The 23,789-nt window shown below is 45.0% G+C and overlaps 1 protein-coding gene and 1 long non-coding RNA gene across 2 annotated transcripts; one reads left to right on the top strand and one right to left on the bottom strand.

Annotated features, from left to right (window-relative positions):
- Positions 1–1,579: 1,579 nt before the first annotated feature.
- Positions 1,580–13,048, bottom strand: LOC143814947 (uncharacterized). Its single transcript, XR_013223646.1, has 3 exons — positions 12,998–13,048; positions 1,888–2,005; positions 1,580–1,805 (listed from the first exon to the last, which is right to left on the bottom strand). It is a non-coding gene; the product is annotated as an uncharacterized LOC143814947 (long non-coding RNA).
- SNRPD3 (small nuclear ribonucleoprotein D3 polypeptide) lies at positions 12,966–21,514 on the top strand. Its single transcript, XM_077293655.1, has 4 exons — positions 12,966–13,138; positions 13,263–13,411; positions 20,392–20,584; positions 21,351–21,514. The coding sequence occupies exons 2-4, from the start codon at positions 13,286–13,288 to the stop codon at positions 21,410–21,412; spliced, it is 381 nt and encodes a 126-aa protein (XP_077149770.1). The 5' UTR covers positions 12,966–13,138; positions 13,263–13,285; the 3' UTR covers positions 21,413–21,514.
- Positions 21,515–23,789: the final 2,275 nt, after the last annotated feature.

Raw genomic sequence — 23,789 nt, 5'->3', positions numbered from 1 at the left:
AGAAAGCATTGGTACTGAGATGTGGTCTGTGTTCCCCACCTGGGGAACCACTCCTTTATTGAGGGTGTCTAGATAATTGCCAATAATTTCCATCTGTTGTCTATTCCATTTGCACAGCAGCATGTGAAATTGATTGTCAAACAGTGGTGCATCCTAAGTGGACAGTTTGATTTCACAGAAGTTTGAGTTACTTGGAGTTATATTCTGTTTCTTATTCTTTATTTCTTTGAGCAGTATATATATATATATATATATATATACTGTATGTAAATATACATATATATATACTGTATATAAATATACATATATATATAAATATATATATATACTGTATATATATATATACACTGCTGAAAAAAATAAAGGGAACACTGAAATAACACATCCTAGATATCACTGAATGAAATATTCTATTTGCAAATCTTTGTTCATTACATAGTGGAATGCGCTGAGGGAAACACATGAAAATTATCGGTGTAAATCAAAACTATTATCCCATGGAGGTCTGGATTTGGAATGATACTAAAAATAATAGTGGAAAATCAAATTACAGGCTGATCCACATTCAGTGGAAATGCCTCAAGACAAGCAAATGATGCTCAGTAGTGTGTGTGGCTTCCACGTTCCTGTATGACCTCCCTGCAATACCTGGGCATACTCCTGATGAGGCGGCAGATATTCTCCGGAGTGATCTCCCAGACCTGGTTTAAAGCATCAGTCAACTCCTGGACAGTCTGTAATGCAACGTGGCGATGGTGGATAGACTGAGACATGATGTTCCAGATGTGCTCACTTAGATTCAGGTCTGTTGACTGGGCAGGCCAGCCCATAGCATTAATGCCTTCATAATGCAGGAACTGCTGACACACTTCAGCCATATGAGACACATTGTCATGCATCAGTTCTTTGGTCAGGCTGGTGTGCCAGGGTTGCCTGTTGAATGCCAATCTGCCATGAGCGCCGCCCTGTGGCTGGTGTTCATGTCTAGCACAAGTGATCAGAAGATCGCAGCTTCAAGTTTCCTAAGGAGACTACTGAAGCAAAGGAAAAATGTAAAAAAAAAAAAGTTTTTAAAAATATTAAAAAAATAAAAAAATATAAAAGTTCAAATCACCACCTTCTTGCCGCATTCAAAATAATAAAATACACATATTTGGTATTGTCGTGTCGTTGAGAAACGCCCGTTCTATCAAAATCTAAAAATAATTAATCCGATCAGCACACGGCGTAATGAGAAAAAAATATAAACTCCAGAATTACGTTTTTTTGGTTGCCGCAACATTGCTATAAAATGTAATAATAGGTAATAAAAACATCTTATCTACCCTATAATGATATTAATAAAAACATCAGCTCGGCACACAAAAAAAGCCCTCACCCAGGCCCAGATACAAGGAAAGTACGGTAAATGGATCTATACATTGGGTTCCCAGCACCACAGGATCTCAATGAAAGTTTTGGGTTTGGGGCCTTCTTGTAGATCTCCATTTCTCTTTGTTCAGAATTTGGAAGCTTGAATTATGCGGGGGGTTCACTGCATCAAGATTTTAATTTTATTTTTTCCATTTTTCAGCTCCCTGTTGCCGTAGGATGTTGGATGAACAACATAGGACAACAAGCTACACCTACTCCCATAGTCGCGTTCATGCAGTATTGGTGGAGGAATGGAGTTCCCTGAAAATTTATATTTTAGACTTCTGGTACTTACCTACCTGATTTGCGCTGGATCCAGGGAGGTTGTGGATGTTGAATCCTTGCGGAGGAAATTTTGTAGGGGTCCTGCTTTCAACCACCAGGTGAACTCTCTGTGAAGGGATTATCAATAAATGATGTCTGTTTCTAGAGGTTCTATTAGGATACTGATGATCACCTCTAATCATATCTTACCTGTCTTGGTGGAATGGCCTTCAGCGGCTTTGAGTGATGTTTTTTGTCTCTTTGAAAGGTTGAGATTTGGATTATCACTGCTGTCACTGCTTCTAGGTGGCTCTGTAGAAATCATGGACTGAAAAGAACGATATTACAACTATTAAGAACAGTGAGATGTTTAATCTTTAATACACACTAGTTCTGTTTTTATAATATAATGCGATCCCTATAGATATATTCATTGTATCTTTCTCTCCCATTCTGGCTAGCATTTATATGGGCATTTTGTCTACGTATAGTTAGTGGGGTGTGTGGATTATACATTGTGATCTATAGATTAATAACTGATAGTGATCCACAATAGAAGAGTGTATTAAGATCTACACTTCTGATTGTTCATTCATAGTTAACTTGCACAGCTTATCTTCACTCATACTAGGAACATAAAGAAATATATAATTTCTTTGTACTATTTACTGACACCAAAAATCCTAATATTATTATTTTGTAATGTTTTACACACTTTTCTTTAGACATCCTTCACTTTAAAGAAAAAAATACAAATATTTGGTATTGCTGCATTCAGAAACGCCCGATCTATCAAAACATAAAAATAATTAATCCGATCAGTAAAAGGCATAACAAGAAAAAAATCAAAACACTAGAATTAGTTTTTTGGACGCCACAACATTGCAATAAAATGAAATAACAGGCGATCAAAAGATCATATCTACACCAAAATGGTATCAAATACGGGTCTCAGAAAATGGCGACATTTAAAAAGAAACAACTTTGATTTTTGTTTTTCACCACTTAAATAAAAAAAAGAACCTAGACATGATTGATATCTACAAACTAGTAATAGCCTGGAGAATCATAGTGGCAGGTCAGTTTTACAATTGTAGAATTGCACTTTTTTGCAATTTCACTGAACTTGGAATTTTTTTCCCGGTTTCCAGTACACGCAAATGCAATGGTGTCGTTTAAAAGTACAACTCGTTCCGCAAAGAACAAGCCCTCACATGGCTATATTGACGTAAAAATAAAAAAGTTATGGCTCTGGGAAGAAGGGGAGCAAAAACAGAAACGCAAAAATAAAAATGAAGAAACAGAAAATGGCCCAGGGGTTAAAGGGAATCTGTCACCTACTTTTTTGCATTAAAGCTGCGGTCACCGCCTTTAGGGGCTTATCTACAGCATTCTGTAATGCTGTAGATAAGCCCTGATGTAATCTGAAAGATGAGAAAAACAAGTTAGATTATACTCACCCAGGGGTGGTTCGGTGCGGTCCGGGTCCGATGGGCATCGCAGTCTGGGTCCGGTGCCTCCCATCTTCATGCGATGACGTCCTCTTCCTTGCTTCCTGTCACAGCTTCTGCGAAGGCGTACCTGTTGAGGGCAGAGCAAAATACTGCAGTTCGCAGGCACTGGGCTTCTCGGACCATTCCCAGCACCTGCGCACTGCAGTACTTTGCTCTGCCCTCAACAGGACAAAGTACGCCTGCACCGGAGCTGCAGCAGGAAGCAAAGAAGAGGACAACATTGTATGAAGGTGGGAGGTGCCGGACCCGGACCGTGACACCCATCGGACCCGAACAAAAGTGACACAGGGCAGGCGCTCATGGAGCCTTATGGGCCATAATACCATGGACACAATTCTGAGTGAAACAGGGCAGGGCCCTCATGGAGCCTTATGGGCCATAATACCATGGACGCAATTCTGAGTGACACAGGGCAGGCCCTCATGGAGCCTTACGGGCCATAATACCATGGACACAATTCTGAGTGACATAGGGCAGACGCCCATGGAGCCCTAAGGGCCATAATACCATGGACACAATTCTGAGTGCACAGGGCAGGCCCTCATGGAGCTTTATGGGCCATACTATCATGGACACAATTCTAAGTGACACAGGGCAGGGCCCTCATGGAGCCTTATGGGCCATAATACCATGGACACAATTCTGAGTGACACAGGGCAGGGCCCCCATGGAGCTTTATGGGCCATAATACCATGGACACAATTCTGAGTGACACAGGGCAGGGCCCTCATGGAGCCCTACGGGCCATAATACCATGGACACAATTCTGAGTGACACAGGGCAGGGCCCCCATGGAGCCCTATGGGCCATACTATCATGGACACAATTCTGAGTGACACAGGGCAGGGCCCCCATGGAGCCCTATGGGCCATAATACCATGGACACAATTCTGAGTGACACAGGGCAGGGCGCCCATGGAGCTTTATGGGCCATACTATCATGGACACAATTCTGAGTGACACAGGGCAGGGCCCCCATGGAGCTTTATGGGCCATAATACCATGGACATAATTCTGAGTGACACAGGGCAGGCCCCCATGGAGCCCTATGGGCCATAATACCATGGACACAATTCTGAGTGACACAGGGCAGGCCCCCATGGAGCCCTATGGGCCATAATACCATGGACACAATTCTGAGTGACGCAGGGCAGGCCCCATGGAGCCTTATGGGCCATAATACCATGGACACAATTCTGAGTGACACAGGACAGGGCCCTCATGGAGCCCTATGGGCCACAATACCATGGACACAATCCTGAGTGACACAGGGCAGGCGCCCATGGAGCCCTATGGGCCATAATACCATGGACACAATTCTGACTGACACAGGGCAGGGCCCCCATGGAGCCCTATGGCCATAATACCATGGACACAATTCTGACTGACACAGGGCAGGGCCCCCATGGAGCCCTATGGCCATAATACCATGGACACAATCCTGAGTGACACAGGGCAGGGCCCTCATGGAGCTTTATGGGCCATAATACCATGGACACAATTCTGAGTGACACAGGGCAGGCCCCATGGAGCCCTATAGGCCATAATACCATGGACACAATCCTGAGTGACACAGGGCAGGGCCCCCATAGAGCCCTATGGGCCATATTACCATGGTACCATGGACACAATCCTGAGTGACACAGGGCAGGGCCCCCATGGAGCCCTATAGGCCATAATACCATGGACACAATCCTGAGTGACACAGGGCAGGGCCCTCATGGAGCTTTATGGGCCATAATACCATGGACACAATTCTGAGTGACACAGGGCAGGCCCCATGGAGCCCTATAGGCCATAATACCATGGACACAATCCTGAGTGACACAGGGCAGGGCCCCCATAGAGCCCTATGGACCATAATACCATGGACACAATCCTGAGTGACACAGGGCAGGGCCCTCATGGAGCCCTACGGGCCATAATACCATGGACACAATTCTGAGTGACACAGGGCAGGGCCCCCATGGAGCCCTATGGGCCATACTATCATGGACACAATTCTGAGTGACACAGGGCAGGGCCCCCATGGAGCCCTATGGGCCTTAATACCATAGACACAATTCTGAGTGACACAGGGCAGGGCGCCCATGGAGCTTTATGGGCCATACTATCATGGACACAATTCTGAGTGACACAGGGCAGGGCCCCCCATGGAGCTTTATAGGCCATAATACCATGGACATAATTCTGAGTGACACAGGGCAGGCCCCCATGGAGCCCTATGGGCCATAATACCATGGACACAATTCTGAGTGACACAGGGCAGGCCCCCATGGAGCCCTATGGGCCATAATACCATGGACACAATTCTGAGTGACGCAGGGCAGGCCCCATGGAGCCTTATGGGCCATAATACCATGGACACAATTCTGAGTGACACAGGACAGGGCCCTCATGGAGCCCTATGGGCCACAATACCATGGACACAATCCTGAGTGACACAGGGCAGGCGCCCATGGAGCCCTATGGGCCATAATACCATGGACACAATTCTGACTGACACAGGGCAGGGCCCCCATGGAGCCCTATGGCCATAATACCATGGACACAATCCTGAGTGACACAGGGCAGGGCCCTCATGGAGCTTTATGGGCCATAATACCATGGACACAATTCTGAGTGACACAGGGCAGGCCCCATGGAGCCCTATAGGCCATAATACCATGGACACAATTGTTGTGAATCTGCTTTTGGGCTCCTTCTGGTGGTGGCTAGTGGTACTGGTACTCGGGTGTGTTTTCTTTCTCAGTTCACCTGTTTTCATCAGTAGTGGGGAGTTCCTATTTATTCCTGCTCTTCAGTCATTGCCTTGCCGGCCATCAATGTAACCAGAGCCTTTCTGTTGCATGTTCCTGCTCCTAGACTACTGATCAGCTAAGTTGGACTCTTAGTCCTAAGTTTGTTTGCATTTTTTGTTCCAGTTTACAGTTATATCATTCTCTGTAGCTGGAAGCTCTTGTGGGCTGAAATTACCACTCCGGTGTCATGAGTTGACACATGAGTCTTAAAGTAATTTCAGGATGGTATTTTAAAAGGGTTTTCAGCTGACCGTGCAGTTCCCTTTTGTATCTTTCTACTATCTAGTAAGCGGACCTCGCTTTGCTGAACCTACCTTCATACTGTGTATGTCTTTTCCTCTGAACTCACCGTCAATATATGTGGGGGGCTTCTGTCTCCTTTTCGGGGGAATTTCCCTAGAGGTAAGCCAGGTCTGTTTTTTCCTCTACTAGGGTTAGTTAGTCCTCCGGCTGGCGAGAGACGTCTAGGGATAAAACTTAGGCACGCCCCCCGGCCACTATTAGTTGTGTGGTAGGTTTAGCTCACGGTCAGCTCGAGATTCCATCACCCAAGAGCTTGTCCGTTATTTATGTGTCCTGACGTTCCCCTGCCATTGGGAACCATGACAGTATGGCCGGCCAAGTGTTAAAACTGTTGGCAGAAGAAAGGAGAGAAAAAGAAGTCTGCAAATTTTTTTTTTTTTCCTTGGTGCTTGCTCTATAGTTGAATCAGTTGCATTTCAGCTCTAATTGCAGTCTTTGTCTCCCTCTCCTTCTAACCCTTGAATGGCTCTGATCTCCCCTGCTTAAAATGGATCCTCAGAGTTTGGCTACAGGTTTGAATAATCTTGCCACAAAAGTTCAAGATTTACAGGATTTTGTTATACATGCTCCTATATCTGAACCTAGAATTCCTATACCAGAATTTTTCTCCGGAGATAGATCTCGTTTTTTGAATTTCAAATATAATTGTAAATTATTTCTTTCTCTGAGACCTCGCTCCGCTGGAGATCCCGCACAGCAGGTTAAGATTGTAATTTCCTTGCTGCGAGGTGACCCTCAAGATTGGGCATTTGCATTGGCACCAGGGGATCCTGCGTTGCTCAATGTGGATGCGTTTTTTCTGGCTTTGGGGTTGCTTTATGAGGAACCTAATTTAGAGATTCAGGCTGAAAAAGCCTTGATGGCCCTGTCTCAAGGGCAAGATGAAGCTGAAATATACTGCCAAAAATTTCGTAAATGGTCTGTGCTTACTCAGTGGAATGAGTGCGCTTTGGCGGCGAATTTCAGAGAGGGTCTCTCTGATGCCATTAAGGATGTTATGGTGGGGTTCCCTGCGCCTACAGGTCTGAATGAGTCCATGACAATGGCTATTCAGATTGATCGGCGTTTGCGGGAGCGTAAACCTGTGCACCATTTGGCGGTGTCTTCTGAGAAGGCGCCAGAGAATATGCAATGTGATAGAATTCTGTCCAGAAGCGAACGGCAGAATTTTAGGCGAAAAAATGGGTTGTGCTTCTATTGTGGTGATTCAACTCATGTTATATCAGCATGCTCTAGACGCACAAAGAAGGTTGATAAGTCTGTTTCAATTGGCACTTTACAGTCTAAGTTTATTCTATCTGTGACCTTGATTTGTTCATTATCGTCAATTACCGCGGACGCCTATGTCGACTCTGGCGCCGCTTTGAGTCTTATGGATTGGTCCTTTGCCAGGCGCTGTGGGTTTAATCTAGAGCCTCTGGAAGTCCCTATACCTCTGAAGGGTATTGATTCTACGCCATTGGCTAGTAATAAACCACAATACTGGACACAAGTGACTATGCGTATGACTCCAGACCATCAGGAGGTGATTCGCTTCCTTGTGTTGTACAATCTACATGATGTTTTGGTGCTCGGATTGCCATGGTTACAATCTCATAATCCAGTCCTTGACTGGAAAGCAATGTCTGTGTTAAGCTGGGGATGTCAGGGGGCTCATGGGGACGTACCTTTGGTTTCCATTTCATCATCTATTCCCTCTGAGATTCCGGCATTTTTGTCTGATTATCGTGATGTTTTTGAGGAGCCTAAGCTTGGTTCACTCCCTCCTCACAGAGATTGCGATTGTACCATAGATCCGATTCCAGGCAGTAAATTTCCAAAGGGTCGTTTGTTTAATTTATCCGTACCTGAACATGTTGCTATGCGAGAGTATATTAAGGAGTCCCTGGAAAAGGGACATATTCGTCCTTCTTCATCTCCCTTAGGAGCCGGTTTTTTCTTTGTGTCTAAAAAAGATGGCTCTTGGAGGCCGTGTATTGATTATCGACTCTTGAATAAAATTACAGTCAAATATCAGTATCCTTTGCCACTGCTGACTGATTTGTTTGCTCGAATAGAGGGGGCTAAGTGGTTCTCTAAGATTGATCTTCGTGGGGCGTATAATTTGGTGCGAATTAAGCAGGGGGATGAGTGGAAAACCGCATTTAATACGCCCGAGGGCCATTTTGAGTATTTAGTAATGCCTTTTGGTCTTTCAAATGCCCCTTCAGTCTTTCAGTTCTTTATGCATAACATTTTCCGTGAATATTTGGATAAATTTATGATTGTGTATCTGGATGATATTTTGATTTTTTCGGATGACTGGGACTCTCATGTCCAACAAGTCAGGAGGGTTTTTCAGGTTTTGCGGGCTAATTCCTTGTGTGTGAAGGGTTCTAAGTGTATTTTTGGGGTTCAAAAGATTTCTTTTTTGGGGTACATTTTTTCCCCTTCTTCCATTGAGATGGATCCTGTCAAGGTTCGGGCTATTTATGATTGGACCAGTAGAGTCATCTCGGAGGTTCATTCTTCTGCGTTGGCAGGTCATCCTGGAATCTTTGGTACTAGGGATTTGGTGGCTAGGTCCTTCTGGTGGCCTTCTCTGTCTCGAGACGTACGAGTTTTTGTGCAGTCTTGTGATGTTTGTGCTCGGGCCAAGCCTTGTTGTTCTCGGGCTAGCGGATTGTTGTTATCTTTGCCTATTCCGAAGAGGCCTTGGACTCTCATCTCTATGGATTTTATTTCTGATCTCCCTGCTTCTCAGAAAATGTCTGTCATCTGGGTGGTGTGTGACCGTTTTTCAAAGATGGTTCATTTGGTACCTTTGCCTAAGTTGCCTTCCTCATCCGAATTGGTTCCTCTGTTTTTTCAAAATGTGGTTCGCTTGCATGGTATTCCGGAAAAAATCGTTTCTGACAGGGGGACCCAGTTCGTGTCTAGATTTTGGCGGGCATTCTGTGCTAGGATGGGCATTGATTTGTCTTTTTCGTCTGCGTTCCATCCTCAGACTAATGGCCAGACGGAGCGAACTAATCAGACCTTGGAGACTTATTTGAGGTGTTTTGTGTCTGCGGATCAGGATGACTGGGTTGCCTTTTTGCCGTTGGCAGAGTTTGCCCTCAATAATCGGGCTAGTTCTGCCACTTTGGTTTCTCCTTTCTTTTGCAATTCGGGGTTTCACCCTCGTTTTTCTTCCGGTCAGGTGGAGTCTTCGGATTGTCCTGGAGTGGATACTATGGTGGATAGGTTGCATCGGATTTGGGGACAGGTGGTGGACAATTTGAAGTTGTCCCAGGAGAAGACTCAGCATTTTGCCAACCGCCGTCGTCGTGTTGGTCCTCGTCTTCGTGTTGGGGACTTGGTGTGGTTGTCTTCCCGTTTTGTCCCTATGAGGGTTTCTTCTCCTAAGTTTAAGCCTCGGTTCATCGGTCCTTATAGGATTTTGGAGATTCTTAACCCTGTATCCTTTCGTTTAGACCTTCCGGCATCTTTCGCTATCCATAATGTCTTCCATCGGTCGTTGTTGCGGAGGTATGAGGTGCCGGTTGTTCCTTCTACCGAGCCTCCTGCTCCTGTGCTGGTTGAGGGTGAATTGGAGTATGTTGTGGAGAAAATTTTGGACTCCCGTATTTCCAGACGGAGACTACAATATCTGGTTAAGTGGAAGGGTTATGGTCAAGAAGATAACTCTTGGGTAACTGCTTCTGATGTTCACGCCTCTGATTTGGTTCGTGCCTTTCATAGGGCTCATCCGGATCGCCCTGGTGGTTCTTGTGAGGGTTCGGTGCCCCCTCCTTGAGGGGGGGGGGTACTGTTGTGAATCTGCTTTTGGGCTCCTTCTGGTGGTGGCTAGTGGTACTGGTACTCGGGTGTGTTTTCTTTCTCAGTTCACCTGTTTTCATCAGTAGTGGGGAGTTCCTATTTATTCCTGCTCTTCAGTCATTGCCTTGCCGGCCATCAATGTAACCAGAGCCTTTCTGTTGCATGTTCCTGCTCCTAGACTACTGATCAGCTAAGTTGGACTCTTAGTCCTAAGTTTGTTTGCATTTTTTGTTCCAGTTTACAGTTATATCATTCTCTGTAGCTGGAAGCTCTTGTGGGCTGAAATTACCACTCCGGTGTCATGAGTTGACACATGAGTCTTAAAGTAATTTCAGGATGGTATTTTAAAAGGGTTTTCAGCTGACCGTGCAGTTCCCTTTTGTATCTTTCTACTATCTAGTAAGCGGACCTCGCTTTGCTGAACCTACCTTCATACTGCGTATGTCTTTTCCTCTGAACTCACCGTCAATATATGTGGGGGGCTTCTGTCTCCTTTTCGGGGGAATTTCCCTAGAGGTAAGCCAGGTCTGTTTTTTCCTCTACTAGGGTTAGTTAGTCCTCCGGCTGGCGAGAGACGTCTAGGGATAAAACTTAGGCACGCCCCCCGGCCACTATTAGTTGTGTGGTAGGTTTAGCTCACGGTCAGCTCGAGATTCCATCACCCAAGAGCTTGTCCGTTATTTATGTGTCCTGACGTTCCCCTGCCATTGGGAACCATGACACACAATCCTGAGTGACACAGGGCAGGGCCCCCATAGAGCCCTATGGGCCATATTACCATGGTACCATGGACACAATCCTGAGTGACACAGGGCAGGGCCCCCATGGAGCCCTATAGGCCATAATACCATGGACACAATCCTGAGTGACACAGGGCAGGGCCCCCATGGAGCCCTTTAGGCCATAATACCATGGACACAATCCTGAGTGACACAGGGCAGGGCCCCCATAGAGCCCTATGGGCCATAATACCATGGACACAATCCTGAGTGACACAGGGCAGGGCCCCCATGGAGCCCTATGGGCCATAATACCATGGACACAATTCTGAGTGACACAGGGCAGGGCCCTCATGGAGCCCTATGGGCCACAATACCATGGACACAATCCTGAGTGACACAGGGCAGGCGCCCATGGAGCCCTATGGGCCATAATACCATGGACACAATTCTGACTGACACAGGGCAGGGCCCCCATGGAGCCCTATGGCCATAATACCATGGACACAATCCTGAGTGACACAGGGCAGGGCCCTCATGGAGCTTTATGGGCCATAATACCATGGACACAATTCTGAGTGACACAGGGCAGGCCCCATGGAGCCCTATAGGCCATAATACCATGGACACAATCCTGAGTGACACAGGGCAGGGCCCCCATAGAGCCCTATGGGCCATAATACCATGGACACAATCCTGAGTGACACAGGGCAGGGCCCCCATGGAGCCCTATAGGCCATAATACCATGGACACAATCCTGAGTGACACAGGGCAGGGCCCCCATGGAGCCCTATAGGCCATAATACCATGGACACAACAATCCTGAGTGACACAGGGCAGGGCCCCCATAGAGCCCTATGGGCCATAATACCATGGACACAATCCTGAGTGACACAGGGCAGGGCCCCCATAGAGCTCTATGGGCCATAATACCATGGACACAATCCTGAGTGACACAGGGCAGGGCCCCCATAGAGCCCTATGGGCCATAATACCATGGACACAATCCTGAGTGACACAGGGCAGGGCCCCCATAGAGCTCTATGGGCCATAATACCATGGACACAATCCTGAGTGACACAGGGCAGGGCCCCCATAGAGCCCTATGGACCATAATACCATGGACACAATCCTGAGTGACACAGGGCAGGGCCCCCATGGAGCCTTATGGCCATAATACCATGGACACAACTCTGAGTGACACAGGGCAGGGCCCCCATGGAGCCCTATAGGCCATAATACCATGGACACAACAATCCTGAGTGACACAGGGCAGGGCCCCCATAGAGCCCTATGGGCCATAATACCATGGACACAATCCTGAGTGACACAGGGCAGGGCCCCCATAGAGCTCTATGGGCCATAATACCATGGACACAATCCTGAGTGACACAGGGCAGGGCCCCCATAGAGCCCTATGGGCCATAATACCATGGACACAATCCTGAGTGACACAGGGCAGGGCCCCCATAGAGCTCTATGGGCCATAATACCATGGACACAATCCTGAGTGACACAGGGCAGGGCCCCCATAGAGCCCTATGGACCATAATACCATGGACACAATCCTGAGTGACACAGGGCAGGGCCCCCATGGAGCCTTATGGCCATAATACCATGGACACAACTCTGAGTGACACAGGGCAGGGCCCCCATGGAGCCCTATGGGCCATAATACCATGGACACAACTCTGAGTGACACAGGGCAGGGCCCCCATGGAGCCTTATGGCCATAATACCATGGACACAATCCTGAGTGACACAGGGCAGGGCCCCCATGGAGCCTTATGGCCATAATACCATGGACACAATCCTGAGTGACACAGGGCAGGGCCCCCATGGAGCCTTATGGCCATAATACCATGGACACAATTCTGAGTGACACAGGGCAGGGCCCCCATGGAGCCCTATGGGCATAATACCATGGACACAATCCTGAGTGACACAGGGCAGGCGCCCATGGAGCCCTACGGCCATAATACCATGGACACAATCCTGAGTGACACAGGGCAGGCGCCCATGGAGCCCTACGGCCATAATTCTCACTTAATAAGTCTATTTCATTTTGCAGATAAGCCTAAAAAGTGAAACTATTTCTAAACCGGTCATAAATAATCTGAGCATGCGCACAAGGGCGGGTGGGAGTAGCTTTTATGCGGCATGACTGCTCCGGAACCTTACAGTCCAGCTCTTGTTCCTGCCGGCGCTTTTCTCTGCTACCACGGAAGTTAGCTCGCCGGCGTTTCCTTTTATTCCTGCTCGCTGTGCATTGTGGGGCAGGCGGGACGCCATTAGTTCGCATTTGATAATCTGCACGAGTCGGTGAGTGTTCGCTCCGGGGGCTGTGAACAGCGAGTGGCCGGTATTGGGGAGGTCGTTTCTGCTCGTGTCATGTAATATGTGGGGCTGGTATTTTGCTGCTTCAGTATGACTGTGCTTATTTCAGGTTGCACGCTTTCCTCGGTGACCATGTCCATCGGTGTGCCCATCAAAGTCCTGCACGAAGCAGAGGGACATATCGTGACCTGCGAGACGAATACCGGGGAGGTGTACAGAGGGAAGCTGATCGAGGCGGAGGACAACATGAACTGCCAGGTGATGTCCAGTCACGGGGAGCCTGGCCCTTCATGGCTGGTGGGGTGCCTCATGGTTCCCAGCGGCCTGTGCTGTAGCTGCCCACTGGCATCCATGCTGACCACATCCTAGAGGATTAATTAGGCTGATTGTGCCTTTAGGCTGTAAGAATGCACCCACTGCATTTCCTGCAGCTCCACCTGCAAAAGTTAAAGGGTTGATCTAAAAATAAATGTTACCATTGCCATCAGTGATGTCACTTGCAGGGGCGGCACTGATTTCTACTTGCTCGTACTTTACTTACAATGTGCAATGACAGTGCGCTCTGCTGCCGGCTTGTCACTTTTGGTCAGAGCCAGCGAGAGAGCGCAATGTCACTGTGCATGGGGTCAAGATTCTACTGAGCAGCAGTTGGCATTGAGAACCCATGCCGGCTAAGTAGAGCAGGGTACAGCCAAGCCCCTGAAACAGAGGTCATGAACTCCTGTTTCAGGGAGGGGGCTGTGGCATTGACCACAGCCTCTGTCCCCGATGACTCGTTTGAGTTTCCCAGCATGCTCTGGGGATTCTCAAACAAAGCTTCATCAAAGAAGTTGTAGATAAAAAGCAGTTAGGGAAGGATAGGAAACTTTTAATTCAGGTATATTAGAAAAATATTAGAGAGAATTTAGGAATAAAGTTTATTTTCGGACCACCCCTTTTAAGGTGTAAACAGCAATCCGAGGCCCTGATTCATCAAGTTTTTTTTTTTTGTTTTTTTTTCAGGATTCTGGCATGAAACTCTTTGAAAAGTTTCATATACTTTGTCGCTCAGGCTGTGATTCATTAAAGTGATTACACCATTATTTGTTTAGTAAAACTCTTTAAGATGCAAAACTGAGTTTGCTAAATTTAGTATATTCTTATGTTTTCACATCAGTTTTGCCCAACTACCAAATGGGTATAACAGGGCTTGACGCCATAGCTCTATCTAATTCATGACGAGCTGTGGTGTAATTTACTTCCCTATCTGAATGGATTAGGATTTTTTGTGAGACGCATGCCTCCTTTCAGACGTGTGCATCCGGTTTCTCTGGCTCCAGCCCGCCTCAGACCTCTGTGATTATAACTAATACAGATCAGCAGATACTACCTTTGTCCCATTACAAGGACTTGCAGCTGCATCTCATTTTCTACTGTCAACTCAGCTGCAGAGCTGCCTGACTATAACATTTCCTTACTTTTCATCTTGCACAGCCTGTGTGGGGTGAGACAGTACAGTGCAGCAGAGCTGACAGTACTATGATAGAACAGCTGTAGATGTTTGTAATGAGACAGAATAGTTCTTAATATCATAAATGTCAGTCATTACATGTCTTAAACTTGTTACTCCCCTTTCATTTACAATAAGCTCTGGAGGCAGAGTCTCAGGGAGAGCAATGTCCGGCTCATAGATCTTAACAGCACATTTATATATTAAGAAAACTGTGAATTTCTGAGGAAGAAGACATCAGTTCACAGATATTATTTTATTCAGCTTCCTATGACCTGCATGCCCATATATACGACTTAGGAGAGTTGATCTTATTGACCGATTCCTTTTAAAAATATATAATTTTTTATAAGCATGCGGAGCTTTGTGAGAAGCGGGAGTGGCTGGGCACAGTCGACAAATTCCTCATGTTTGCCACAAAGTCGACAAATGTACTCCTCAGTCTGATATCACCAGAATTTTATACCCCAAACTATTGGCATTTATGTAAAGTGATTTTATTCCTTACCTTTCTTGTAGAAATTGGTTTTGCAGTTCTTGAAAAATCCATAGTTGAAATGGTTTGCTAATGAGTAGTGATTGGCGAATCCATGGATGTTCAGATCAAGCCGAACATCCAAAGAAAAAAACTAAAAAAAAGTGTTCGGGTACCAGGACCCTGAGGTTCCCAAACATCCGTTGTTTGCCATGCTGTCATATGCCCGGCAAACGTGGGCTCTGATTGGCAGTAGGATCATTACCGCTGGACAGAGAGCTGCGGTTCTTATAGACACCCCCATTACTAACTGCCTATCAGCGGCCATAAACAGCCACAAATCTATTGCCCCACTTGCCACCGCACCAGGCCAAGTGAGAAGAGCTGGGCAAAGTGCCAGACTTAGAGCATCTAATAGATGCGCCTTTTCTGGGGCGATTGCAAGCTGCTAATTTTATGCTGAGGGGGATGCAGTGGGAGAAATATCCATGACTCCATACCAGTCTGAGAATACCAGCCCCAAGATGTCTGCTCTAGCTTGGCTGGTTGTCAAAAATGAGGAGGGGGACCTTACGCCGTTTATTTATTCATTTTTTGTCTTGTATAATTTTTTTAATAATTAAAAAAAAAAAACTGCACTGGACCCCACTGTTCTTGATAAAAAGCCATAATAAAGCTGACAGCTGAGGTGTGCAGCCTGTTGTTGTCAGTTTTGCCTGCATTAGTTATGAAAAATAAGAGGCCCCACCTAATTTAAAAAAAAAAAAAAAATTCCTTTATAGCACATGCACCGACTGAATACTCCCATCAGGAGCGCCTGCTGTTGCTGATAACAGTACGCTAATGAGTAGTACTCTCTTCAGCTGATGCCTGTGACCAGCGGTAACCTTTTTCACCACTGGTCACAGCTGCTGGCTCACACTGTTATCAGCTTGGGAACCGCAGCACTCTGACTGGCAGTAAGTAACTTGCTGCCGATCAGATCCACAGCTGTTGCTTGCTCTGTCATACTGATGACAGCGTGGTAAACACCCGAACAGTAACATGTACTCGCTGGAGAAGTCCGTGTTTGGGGTCTGTGCACAGACACTAGGTATTTGGTAGTGACCCCGAACTTTACTGTTTGGGTACCCCCATCTCAACTGATGAATTGTAAGTGCAGTGGGCTGGCATTGCACTTATGGCTCTCCTGCACCACTCCCTATTCCCCGCCTAATGTCTGTCTCACAGGTCACTCCTGTTTCGGTGACATGATGTGGGTGCAAGACAGCTACTACAGGTGATGCCAGATTTTGGAGAAGGTACCCTTGCAGTAAATGGAGCCTGTCGACACAAATGACTGTTGAAGACAAACATAGGTGCTCGATGCATCTCTGGTGTGGCTGACAGTTGAGTGCACTTTCCAAGTGAAGGTGAACTGTTCAGCGATACCAAGGGTGCCCTGAATGCAGATGCTTATGGTAATTTGAGCAGTCCTTTTATGCTGGCAGACTTTGTTTTAATTTCCTCCCTGTTCAGAACATAGTAAATTCACTCCTTTGTTTTTGGACTTGACATAGGGTTTGTTAGAACGTCCATTCATCAGTTCTAATACTCTATATCAAGTTACTCCATAAAAAAAATTCAGTCGTAGAAAAGCCGACTGATGCTACATTGCTGTTTTTAATCTGATAGTCTCAATAGATGCCCAAATTTACAGGTTAAATTCCCAGCTGCCTACAAAACACCTGTGGTCATTAATCAGTTTGAAAACTGTTCTGTCATGCACCAAAAATCCAATGTTGGCATAGTTTTTGCTTGTGCTGTGGTTTCCCAGGGCCATATCAGGGATAACTGCATAAGTAGATTTGATGAATAGGGTTCAGAATGTCTGTCTGCCTCCACCGTTGCCTGAAACAACAGAATGGAAGTGCTCATGAGTGGTTTCTCTTTTTTGCTGTGATTTGCCGCATTTGTCTGATCCTTGGTGAGGGGTGACGTTAGTGCTATGCAGGACAGGCTTTCCCGGAGCTTGTGGACAGCTCTGCTGCTCATGGACAGTTTGTCACCTGAGCATTATTTCTCTTTTGTTTTATTGGTGGTGATATTGGCACCTAGACTCAGTCTAGCAACCCTTACGACATGTAAGACGTTTCTCAAACTTATACTTAAAACCCCATGATATCTCTTTTACAGCTAGTTCCCAATATAGTCAGCTGTTTGTGGCAATGCCTAAAGTATGATGGAACATGCACCTTGTGGTCACCTCTCTAGAAGTAGGTCTTTTCTACGTACCATCTGAAGTTGAATATCCATGCAGACATTGGGTCTTTAGGTGGTTCAAGAGAATTGCTGTGAGATATTCCAGTTTTCCCTGTTTCTTAATGGATCACTATTATCTTGTTTACTGAAGTATAGTTCTGTCCATTTCCTCGTACTAGACAAAAGCCATGTTGGTGTGCACTGTGTAACATCATAATTGCATCGCTCTAGTTACGATCTGTAACTATATATTTGCTTAAAGAAAAACTCTCTAAGATTTATTACAGAGTTTGTTATATTCACCTCCACTTACGTTTTTATGCAAAGTTTTTTAAAGTACGATTCTCTTTTAATTGCTGTATTCCGATTGTCTTATGGAGATCAGAGCCATTAAAGGGTTAATCGTTCAAAGAACTGGTAGATCTGCAGCAGAAAAAAACAGTAAATTTTATCAAAACTGCAGCAAGCAGCCTAGTAAGTGATACAAAGAATCAGGGTTTCTGTCTTTATATGATGCTGCTCAGCTTAGGTGGCATGACAGATTCCCTTTAAGGGAAGATTGGATTAATTTTCTTTCAGTCATTCTCAAGTGAGCAGGCATTACGGTTCGGACTGCCCACCATTGCAGACCTCTGGCTAATTCTACATTACTGGACAGACGTCAGCTGCTTTTGTTTTTTGCCAATACTGCTTCGCTGAAACTATATTTTTACTGTAGGTCTATAGTGTTATCTTAATCGTGGATTCACCACATTGGAATGGTTACAAAAAAGTATGAGGCTGGCATCCTCCTCCTTCCCCCCTCTTGCTATTTTCTTGCCTTTTTTAGCTGAACTTGGGAGTGGATGCAAAGATTAAAAGTGAGTTTCCTTTATAGTGTTTGTAAGGCCTCTTTCACACATCTGTTTTTTAGAAACAGTCACAATCCGTCTTTGTCTTGAAAAGACGGATCCTGTGCTGATTTAAAAAAAAAAAAAAAAAAGATGCACTGGATTCATTTTTTTGACAGATCCGTTAAAGTAGTTGCAGCCGGAATCTAAAGAAACAGAATTCGAGAGAGAGAGATTTTTCCTCTGAAAGGAAAAATGGGTTCTAGGCATTCTCGGTTGCAAAAAAAACCGGAATCCGTCACCACAAAACACAACATATTGTATGCTTTATTAAATAGATCTATTATACCTGATGGTGTACTTGCTGAGAAAATGTCATCTTGGTTGTATGATTCTAAAATAATAATCAATGGTGAAATATCCTCACTTCAAGGTGACCCAAATGCTTCTCCTGATACATCTGTTTTACTAAGGCCTTTTTTAATATAACAATTTGGTACATTATTTCTTGCGTTGTTCCTGTTATCCTGCCTGGAAATGTGTGAATAATGTGACAACTGGCTGTTACTTTGTCTATCAGCAGTGCCTGGATTGTGTCAGTTTTTGACTGCCCATTTGACAAGTTATGAATATTTTCAAAAGGAATTACAGGAACAGAAGAACGATAAATTATAAGATGATCCAGCACTGACACGTGTGAACTAAAACATCTCATCCCTCATAGAAGAATGCTACATTTGACTCCTGCATCAGGGTTAGATTATGTAGATGCAACATTTATCTGAACCACTAGATGGAGTGAAGCACCTCTTTATATCTGCTGCAGGAAGAGGAGCCTCACAGCCTGTGTTGTTCTCTTATGTTGGTACATGGAAATCTGACTGATCTCTAAGTCAAACTTTGTGTTTTTGCTTTCCAAGGACTAGATCCTCAAGTTGACATTTTTTTTTACCTTAGGTTTTAAAGAAGTGAGCAAATACCTTGCAGTAAATAAATGGTGCACGAAAATATTAAGTACTTGGTTAACATACTTTTTTTTTTTTTTATTTTAAATCAAAATTAATCCGACCACGTCACAGTGATCCTATTCGGGTTGGTCCTAACCTCTAGTATTAAAACCTTACCTTATGTTGAATTTAAATGTGAATAAGGGCCAAGCAGGACTGAGACCCCGACTAATGGGGAGTTACATAAACCTAATGTCCATACTGGGAAGTGAGCCTTTTTAGTCACATATTGTGGTCATGGTAAGTTTTTAGCCTTCCAATATCTTGGCAAAAAGTACGACACAATGCATGTGAATGCATCCTAAATATTGGCGAGAACTCAGTCTGTAGTTTGTAAAAGAGTCTATGAATGGTCGTAAAACAAGAAATCCTACATTCAAAATCTGTTAAAGGAAATCTGTCACCTAATTTTTCACACATAAGATGCGGCCACTGCCATTAGGGGCTTATCTACAGCATTCTGTAATGCTGTAGATAAGCCCCCAATGTAACCTGAAAGATAAGAAAAACAAGCTATATTATACTCGCCCAGGGGCGGTCCTGCTGCGGTCTGGGTCCGGGGCCTCCCATCTTCATTACGATGACATCCTCTTCCTTGCTTTTGTCGTGGCTCCTGTGCAGGCGTAATTCTCTGCCCTGTTGAGGGCAGAGCAAAGTACTGCAGTGCGCAGGCACACGGGAAAGGTCAGAGAGGCCCAGCACCTGCGCACTGCAGTACTTTACTCTCCCCTCAACAGGGCAAATCAGTACGCCTGCGCCGGAGCCGCAACCGAAGCAAGGAGGATGACGACATCGTATGAAGGTGGGAGGACCTGGACCCGCGACGCCCATTGGAACCGTAGCGGGACAGCCCCTGGGTGAGTATAATATAGCTTTTTTTTTTTTCTTATCTTTCAGATTACATCGGGGGCTTATCTACAGCATTACAGAATGCTGCAGATAAGCCCCTAATGACGGTGGCAGCAGCTTATATGTGAAAAATTAGGTGACAGATTCCCTTCAATGCATGTTAGCAAAGCGATCATTTTTGACGGAGCATCTAATTTTGCTTTAGTTGGATCAGATCCCTCTGTTTTATCATTATCATGCAAACTGAACTTACTTTGTATTGAAATTTGTGTATAATATGAATACCACAAAGGTGCTTGTCGTCTTCACTCCTGAACTGATTTTTATATATATTTTTTTTGTTACAGATGTCAAACATCACTGTGACCTACAGAGATGGCAGAGTAGCGCAACTTGAACAGGTCTACATCAGAGGAAGCAAAATACGTTTTCTCATCCTGCCTGACATGTTGAAAAATGCTCCAATGCTAAAGAGTATGAAGAATAAAAACCAGGGCTCGGGGGCTGGAAGAGGGAAAGCTGCTATTCTCAAAGCCCAAGGTAGGAAACAAAGTTTTTGGTTGGAAAATAAACCACAATATCATGAGAAATGTAACTTTAAAAAATATCAAGGAGTTAAATTCAGGGCTGTGGAGTTGTTGTCCCTTTTGCTGGAGTCTGTATAAAATGGACAGACTACGACTTCTAAAATATGTGATAGATTGGGTACAGTAGTTCTGTGCAGGATTTGCTATAAATGTTTTCATAAGAATTTGGGAAAGTTCTGAAATGTCCTGTAAATGTCTGTTCTGTTCCTGATCTAAGGATCCTGGCTTTTAGTTGAGATGAATCTGTGCTGCACTGTATGTACTTGCTCAGTAGGGGGCAGTGCTGTGGAGTCGGAGGTTTGGCTTACTGACTCACAGCTTGGTTAAATTTGTGATGTCAACAGGGTTTTCCATGCACACGTGCATCTAGTTGGTGTTAATCCAGCATTACATGTAAATGTTTGACACGGCTCCACACCATGCTGTTCAAGTTTTGTTCGTTATTAATCTGTGAACTCGGCCTCACATATTAACCAAACATGTTTTAATTTGGCATCTGCCTATCCTAACTTTGGTAGATCACAACAGTAATATTTTCCCTAATATTAGAACAGATACTGATTTGTGTTTGAACTTCTGTCTGAGACTGTAACACACTACGAGATCGTCTCCTAATAGGCCTTATTTCCACCGTGTGCACGACACAACTGATAAGGTACAAATAGTATTTGCCTGTTTCATGCTTCTCAGCGGTTGACTGGCCTTTTTTCATCTTTCAGTGGCAGCAAGAGGCAGAGGACGTGGTATGGGTCGCGGAAACATTTTCCAAAAGCGTCGATAACAAGCTCTTCTTATGTTTTTGGTTTTTTTTAATGTATCTGCTCAAATAACTTTTTTTTTTTTTTTAATTTTGATTAATAAAAGTTTGTAATGTTGAAACGTCTTTTAGAATTGTATTCTGTTCCAAAGGAATAAATTAAATATTGTGGATGATTACCACTGTAGAGGGGCTAACTCTTCTTCTGCTCCGTAGTTTAGAGATAGTGTAACTCCTTCCTGACTAGGTCTTCCCCCCCCCCGCCCCACCTTATTTTTCTCCTCTACCTCTACATTTTGATAGCTCAAACTTTTATGAATGCGATACCAGATGTGTGTTTTCATGTTCCCCTTACAGCTGCAGGTGGAATCGCTATCCCCACACGTGACATTTCACATGCTGGTGCTAGAGGCTGCCCATCGGTGCCAATCACATGAGCACAGTGTGCCAGTGGGTTGGCATACAGGATAAACGACCCCCCCCCCCCCCCTTGCTTGTCATTGCTGATCTGCTATGGGCTGCACCCTGTGGCCAGCATTCATAGCAGATGATCATTTCTGCTATGCCCCGCTATGTGTAGCACATGCATAGCACAGCTTCAACTCTCCTAAGGACTATTGAAGCAAGTAAAAAGTGGGGGGGGGAAAAGTTTTAGGGCTTGTTCACACTTTGCAGATTTTGCTGCGGATTTTTCCGCTGCGGATTTGGAAAAACCGCAGTGCAAAACCGCTGCGGTTTTCACTGCGGATTTTCCAGCGGTTTCTTCTGCGGATTCCTCTGCGGGTTTTCAACAGCACTTTCCTATTGGTGCATGTTGAAAACCGCTGCGGAATCCGCAGAAAGAAGTGACATGCTCCTTCTTTTTTTCCGCAGCAATTCCGCGCGGGTTTTTAAAGGGATTTTCCGCAATGTGGGCACAGCGGTTTTTGTTTTCCATAGGGTGACATTGTACTGTACCCTGCATGGAAAACTGCTGCGGATCCGCAGCGTCAAATCCACTGCGGATCCGCAGCAAAAACCGCAAAGTGTGAACATAGCCTAACAGTGAGGCCGGCGTCACACTCAGCGTATGTAAATACGGTCCGTTTTTTACGGCCGTAATACGCAGACAAGTCCCCAAAATAGTGATCCGTATGTCATCCGTAGGCAGGGTGTGTCAGCGTATTTTGCGCATGGCATCCTCCGTATGTAATCCGTATGGCATCCGTACTGTGATATTTTCTCGCAGGCTTGCAAAACCGACATCTAATGGATTTATGGGCTCAAATGTTTGTTAAAACATATATACAGTGTGTGTGTGTGTGTGTGTGTGTGTGTGTGTGTGTGTGTATATATATATATATATATATATATATATATATATATATATTCTGTATTTATATTTAATTCAGAGCGATATATGTGAAAAGCCGGTAATTCAATTGCCAGCTTTTCATTTCTCCTTCTCAAAGCCGACATATGAGACATGGTTTACATACAGTAAACCATCTCATATCCCTTTTTTTTTTTTTTTTTTTTGCATATTCCACACTACTAATGTTAGTAGTGTGTATGTGCAAAATTTGGGCGCTGTAGCTTGTAAAATAAAGGGTTAAATCGCGGAAAAAAATTGGCGTGGGCTCCCGCTCAATTTTCTCCACCAGAGTGGTAAAGCCAGTGACTGAGAGCAGATATTAATAGCCTAGAGAGGGTCCATGGTTTGTGGCCCCCCCTGGCTACAAACATGTGCCCCCAGCCACCCCAGAAAAGGCACATCTGGAAGATGCGCCTATTCTGGCACTTGGCTTCTCTTCCCATTCCCGTGTAGCGGTGGGATATGGGGTAATGAAGGGTTAATGTCACCTTGCAATTGTAAGGTGACATTAAGCCAGGTTAATAATTGAGAGGCGTCAACTCTGACACCTATCCATTATTAATCCAATAGTACGAAATGGTTAATAAAACACACACATTATTTACAAGTATTTTAATTAAATAAAGACACATGGTGTTCTAATATTTTATTAGACTCTTAATCCACCTGAAGACCATCGTCCTGAAACAAAGTTAAAAAAAAACAAACCACAATATTCCATACCTTCCATCGTTATGTCCCACGATGTAAATCCATCTGAAGGGGTTAAATCATTTTACAGCCAGGAGCTGTGCTAATGCGCTCGCTCCTGCCTGTAAAACCCCGGGTACTGAATGGAAAGCTGGGTGATCTGTAGTTACCTTGAGTCGCGGTGATGCGCCCTCTGCTGGATGTCCTCATATGAACTTGAGCGTGGGAACTTTTCCAAGGCGATTTTTATTTTTTCGCAATACGGTGACAAACGCAGCATGCTGAGATTTTGTACGGCCGTACAAGACCATATAATACGGATCAGTAAAATACGGCTGATAGGAGCTGGGACATAGG

Source organism: Ranitomeya variabilis, chromosome 1 (assembly GCF_051348905.1).
Source record: "Ranitomeya variabilis isolate aRanVar5 chromosome 1, aRanVar5.hap1, whole genome shotgun sequence".
Lineage (NCBI taxonomy): Eukaryota > Metazoa > Chordata > Amphibia > Anura > Dendrobatidae > Ranitomeya > Ranitomeya variabilis.
The sequence above is the reverse complement of the archived record's forward strand: the minus strand, read 5'-3'. Positions and strand labels throughout refer to the sequence as shown.

Coding starts and splice junctions, on each gene's coding strand:
- SNRPD3 (XM_077293655.1), top strand. CDS start 13,286: ATGTCCATCGGTGTGCCCATCAAAGTCCTGCACGAAGCAGAGGGACAT. Junction 13,412..20,391: donor AGGACAACATGAACTGCCAG/GTGATGTCCAGT, acceptor TTTTTGTTACAG/ATGTCAAACATCACTGTGAC. Junction 20,585..21,350: donor TGCTATTCTCAAAGCCCAAG/GTAGGAAACAAA, acceptor TTCATCTTTCAG/TGGCAGCAAGAGGCAGAGGA.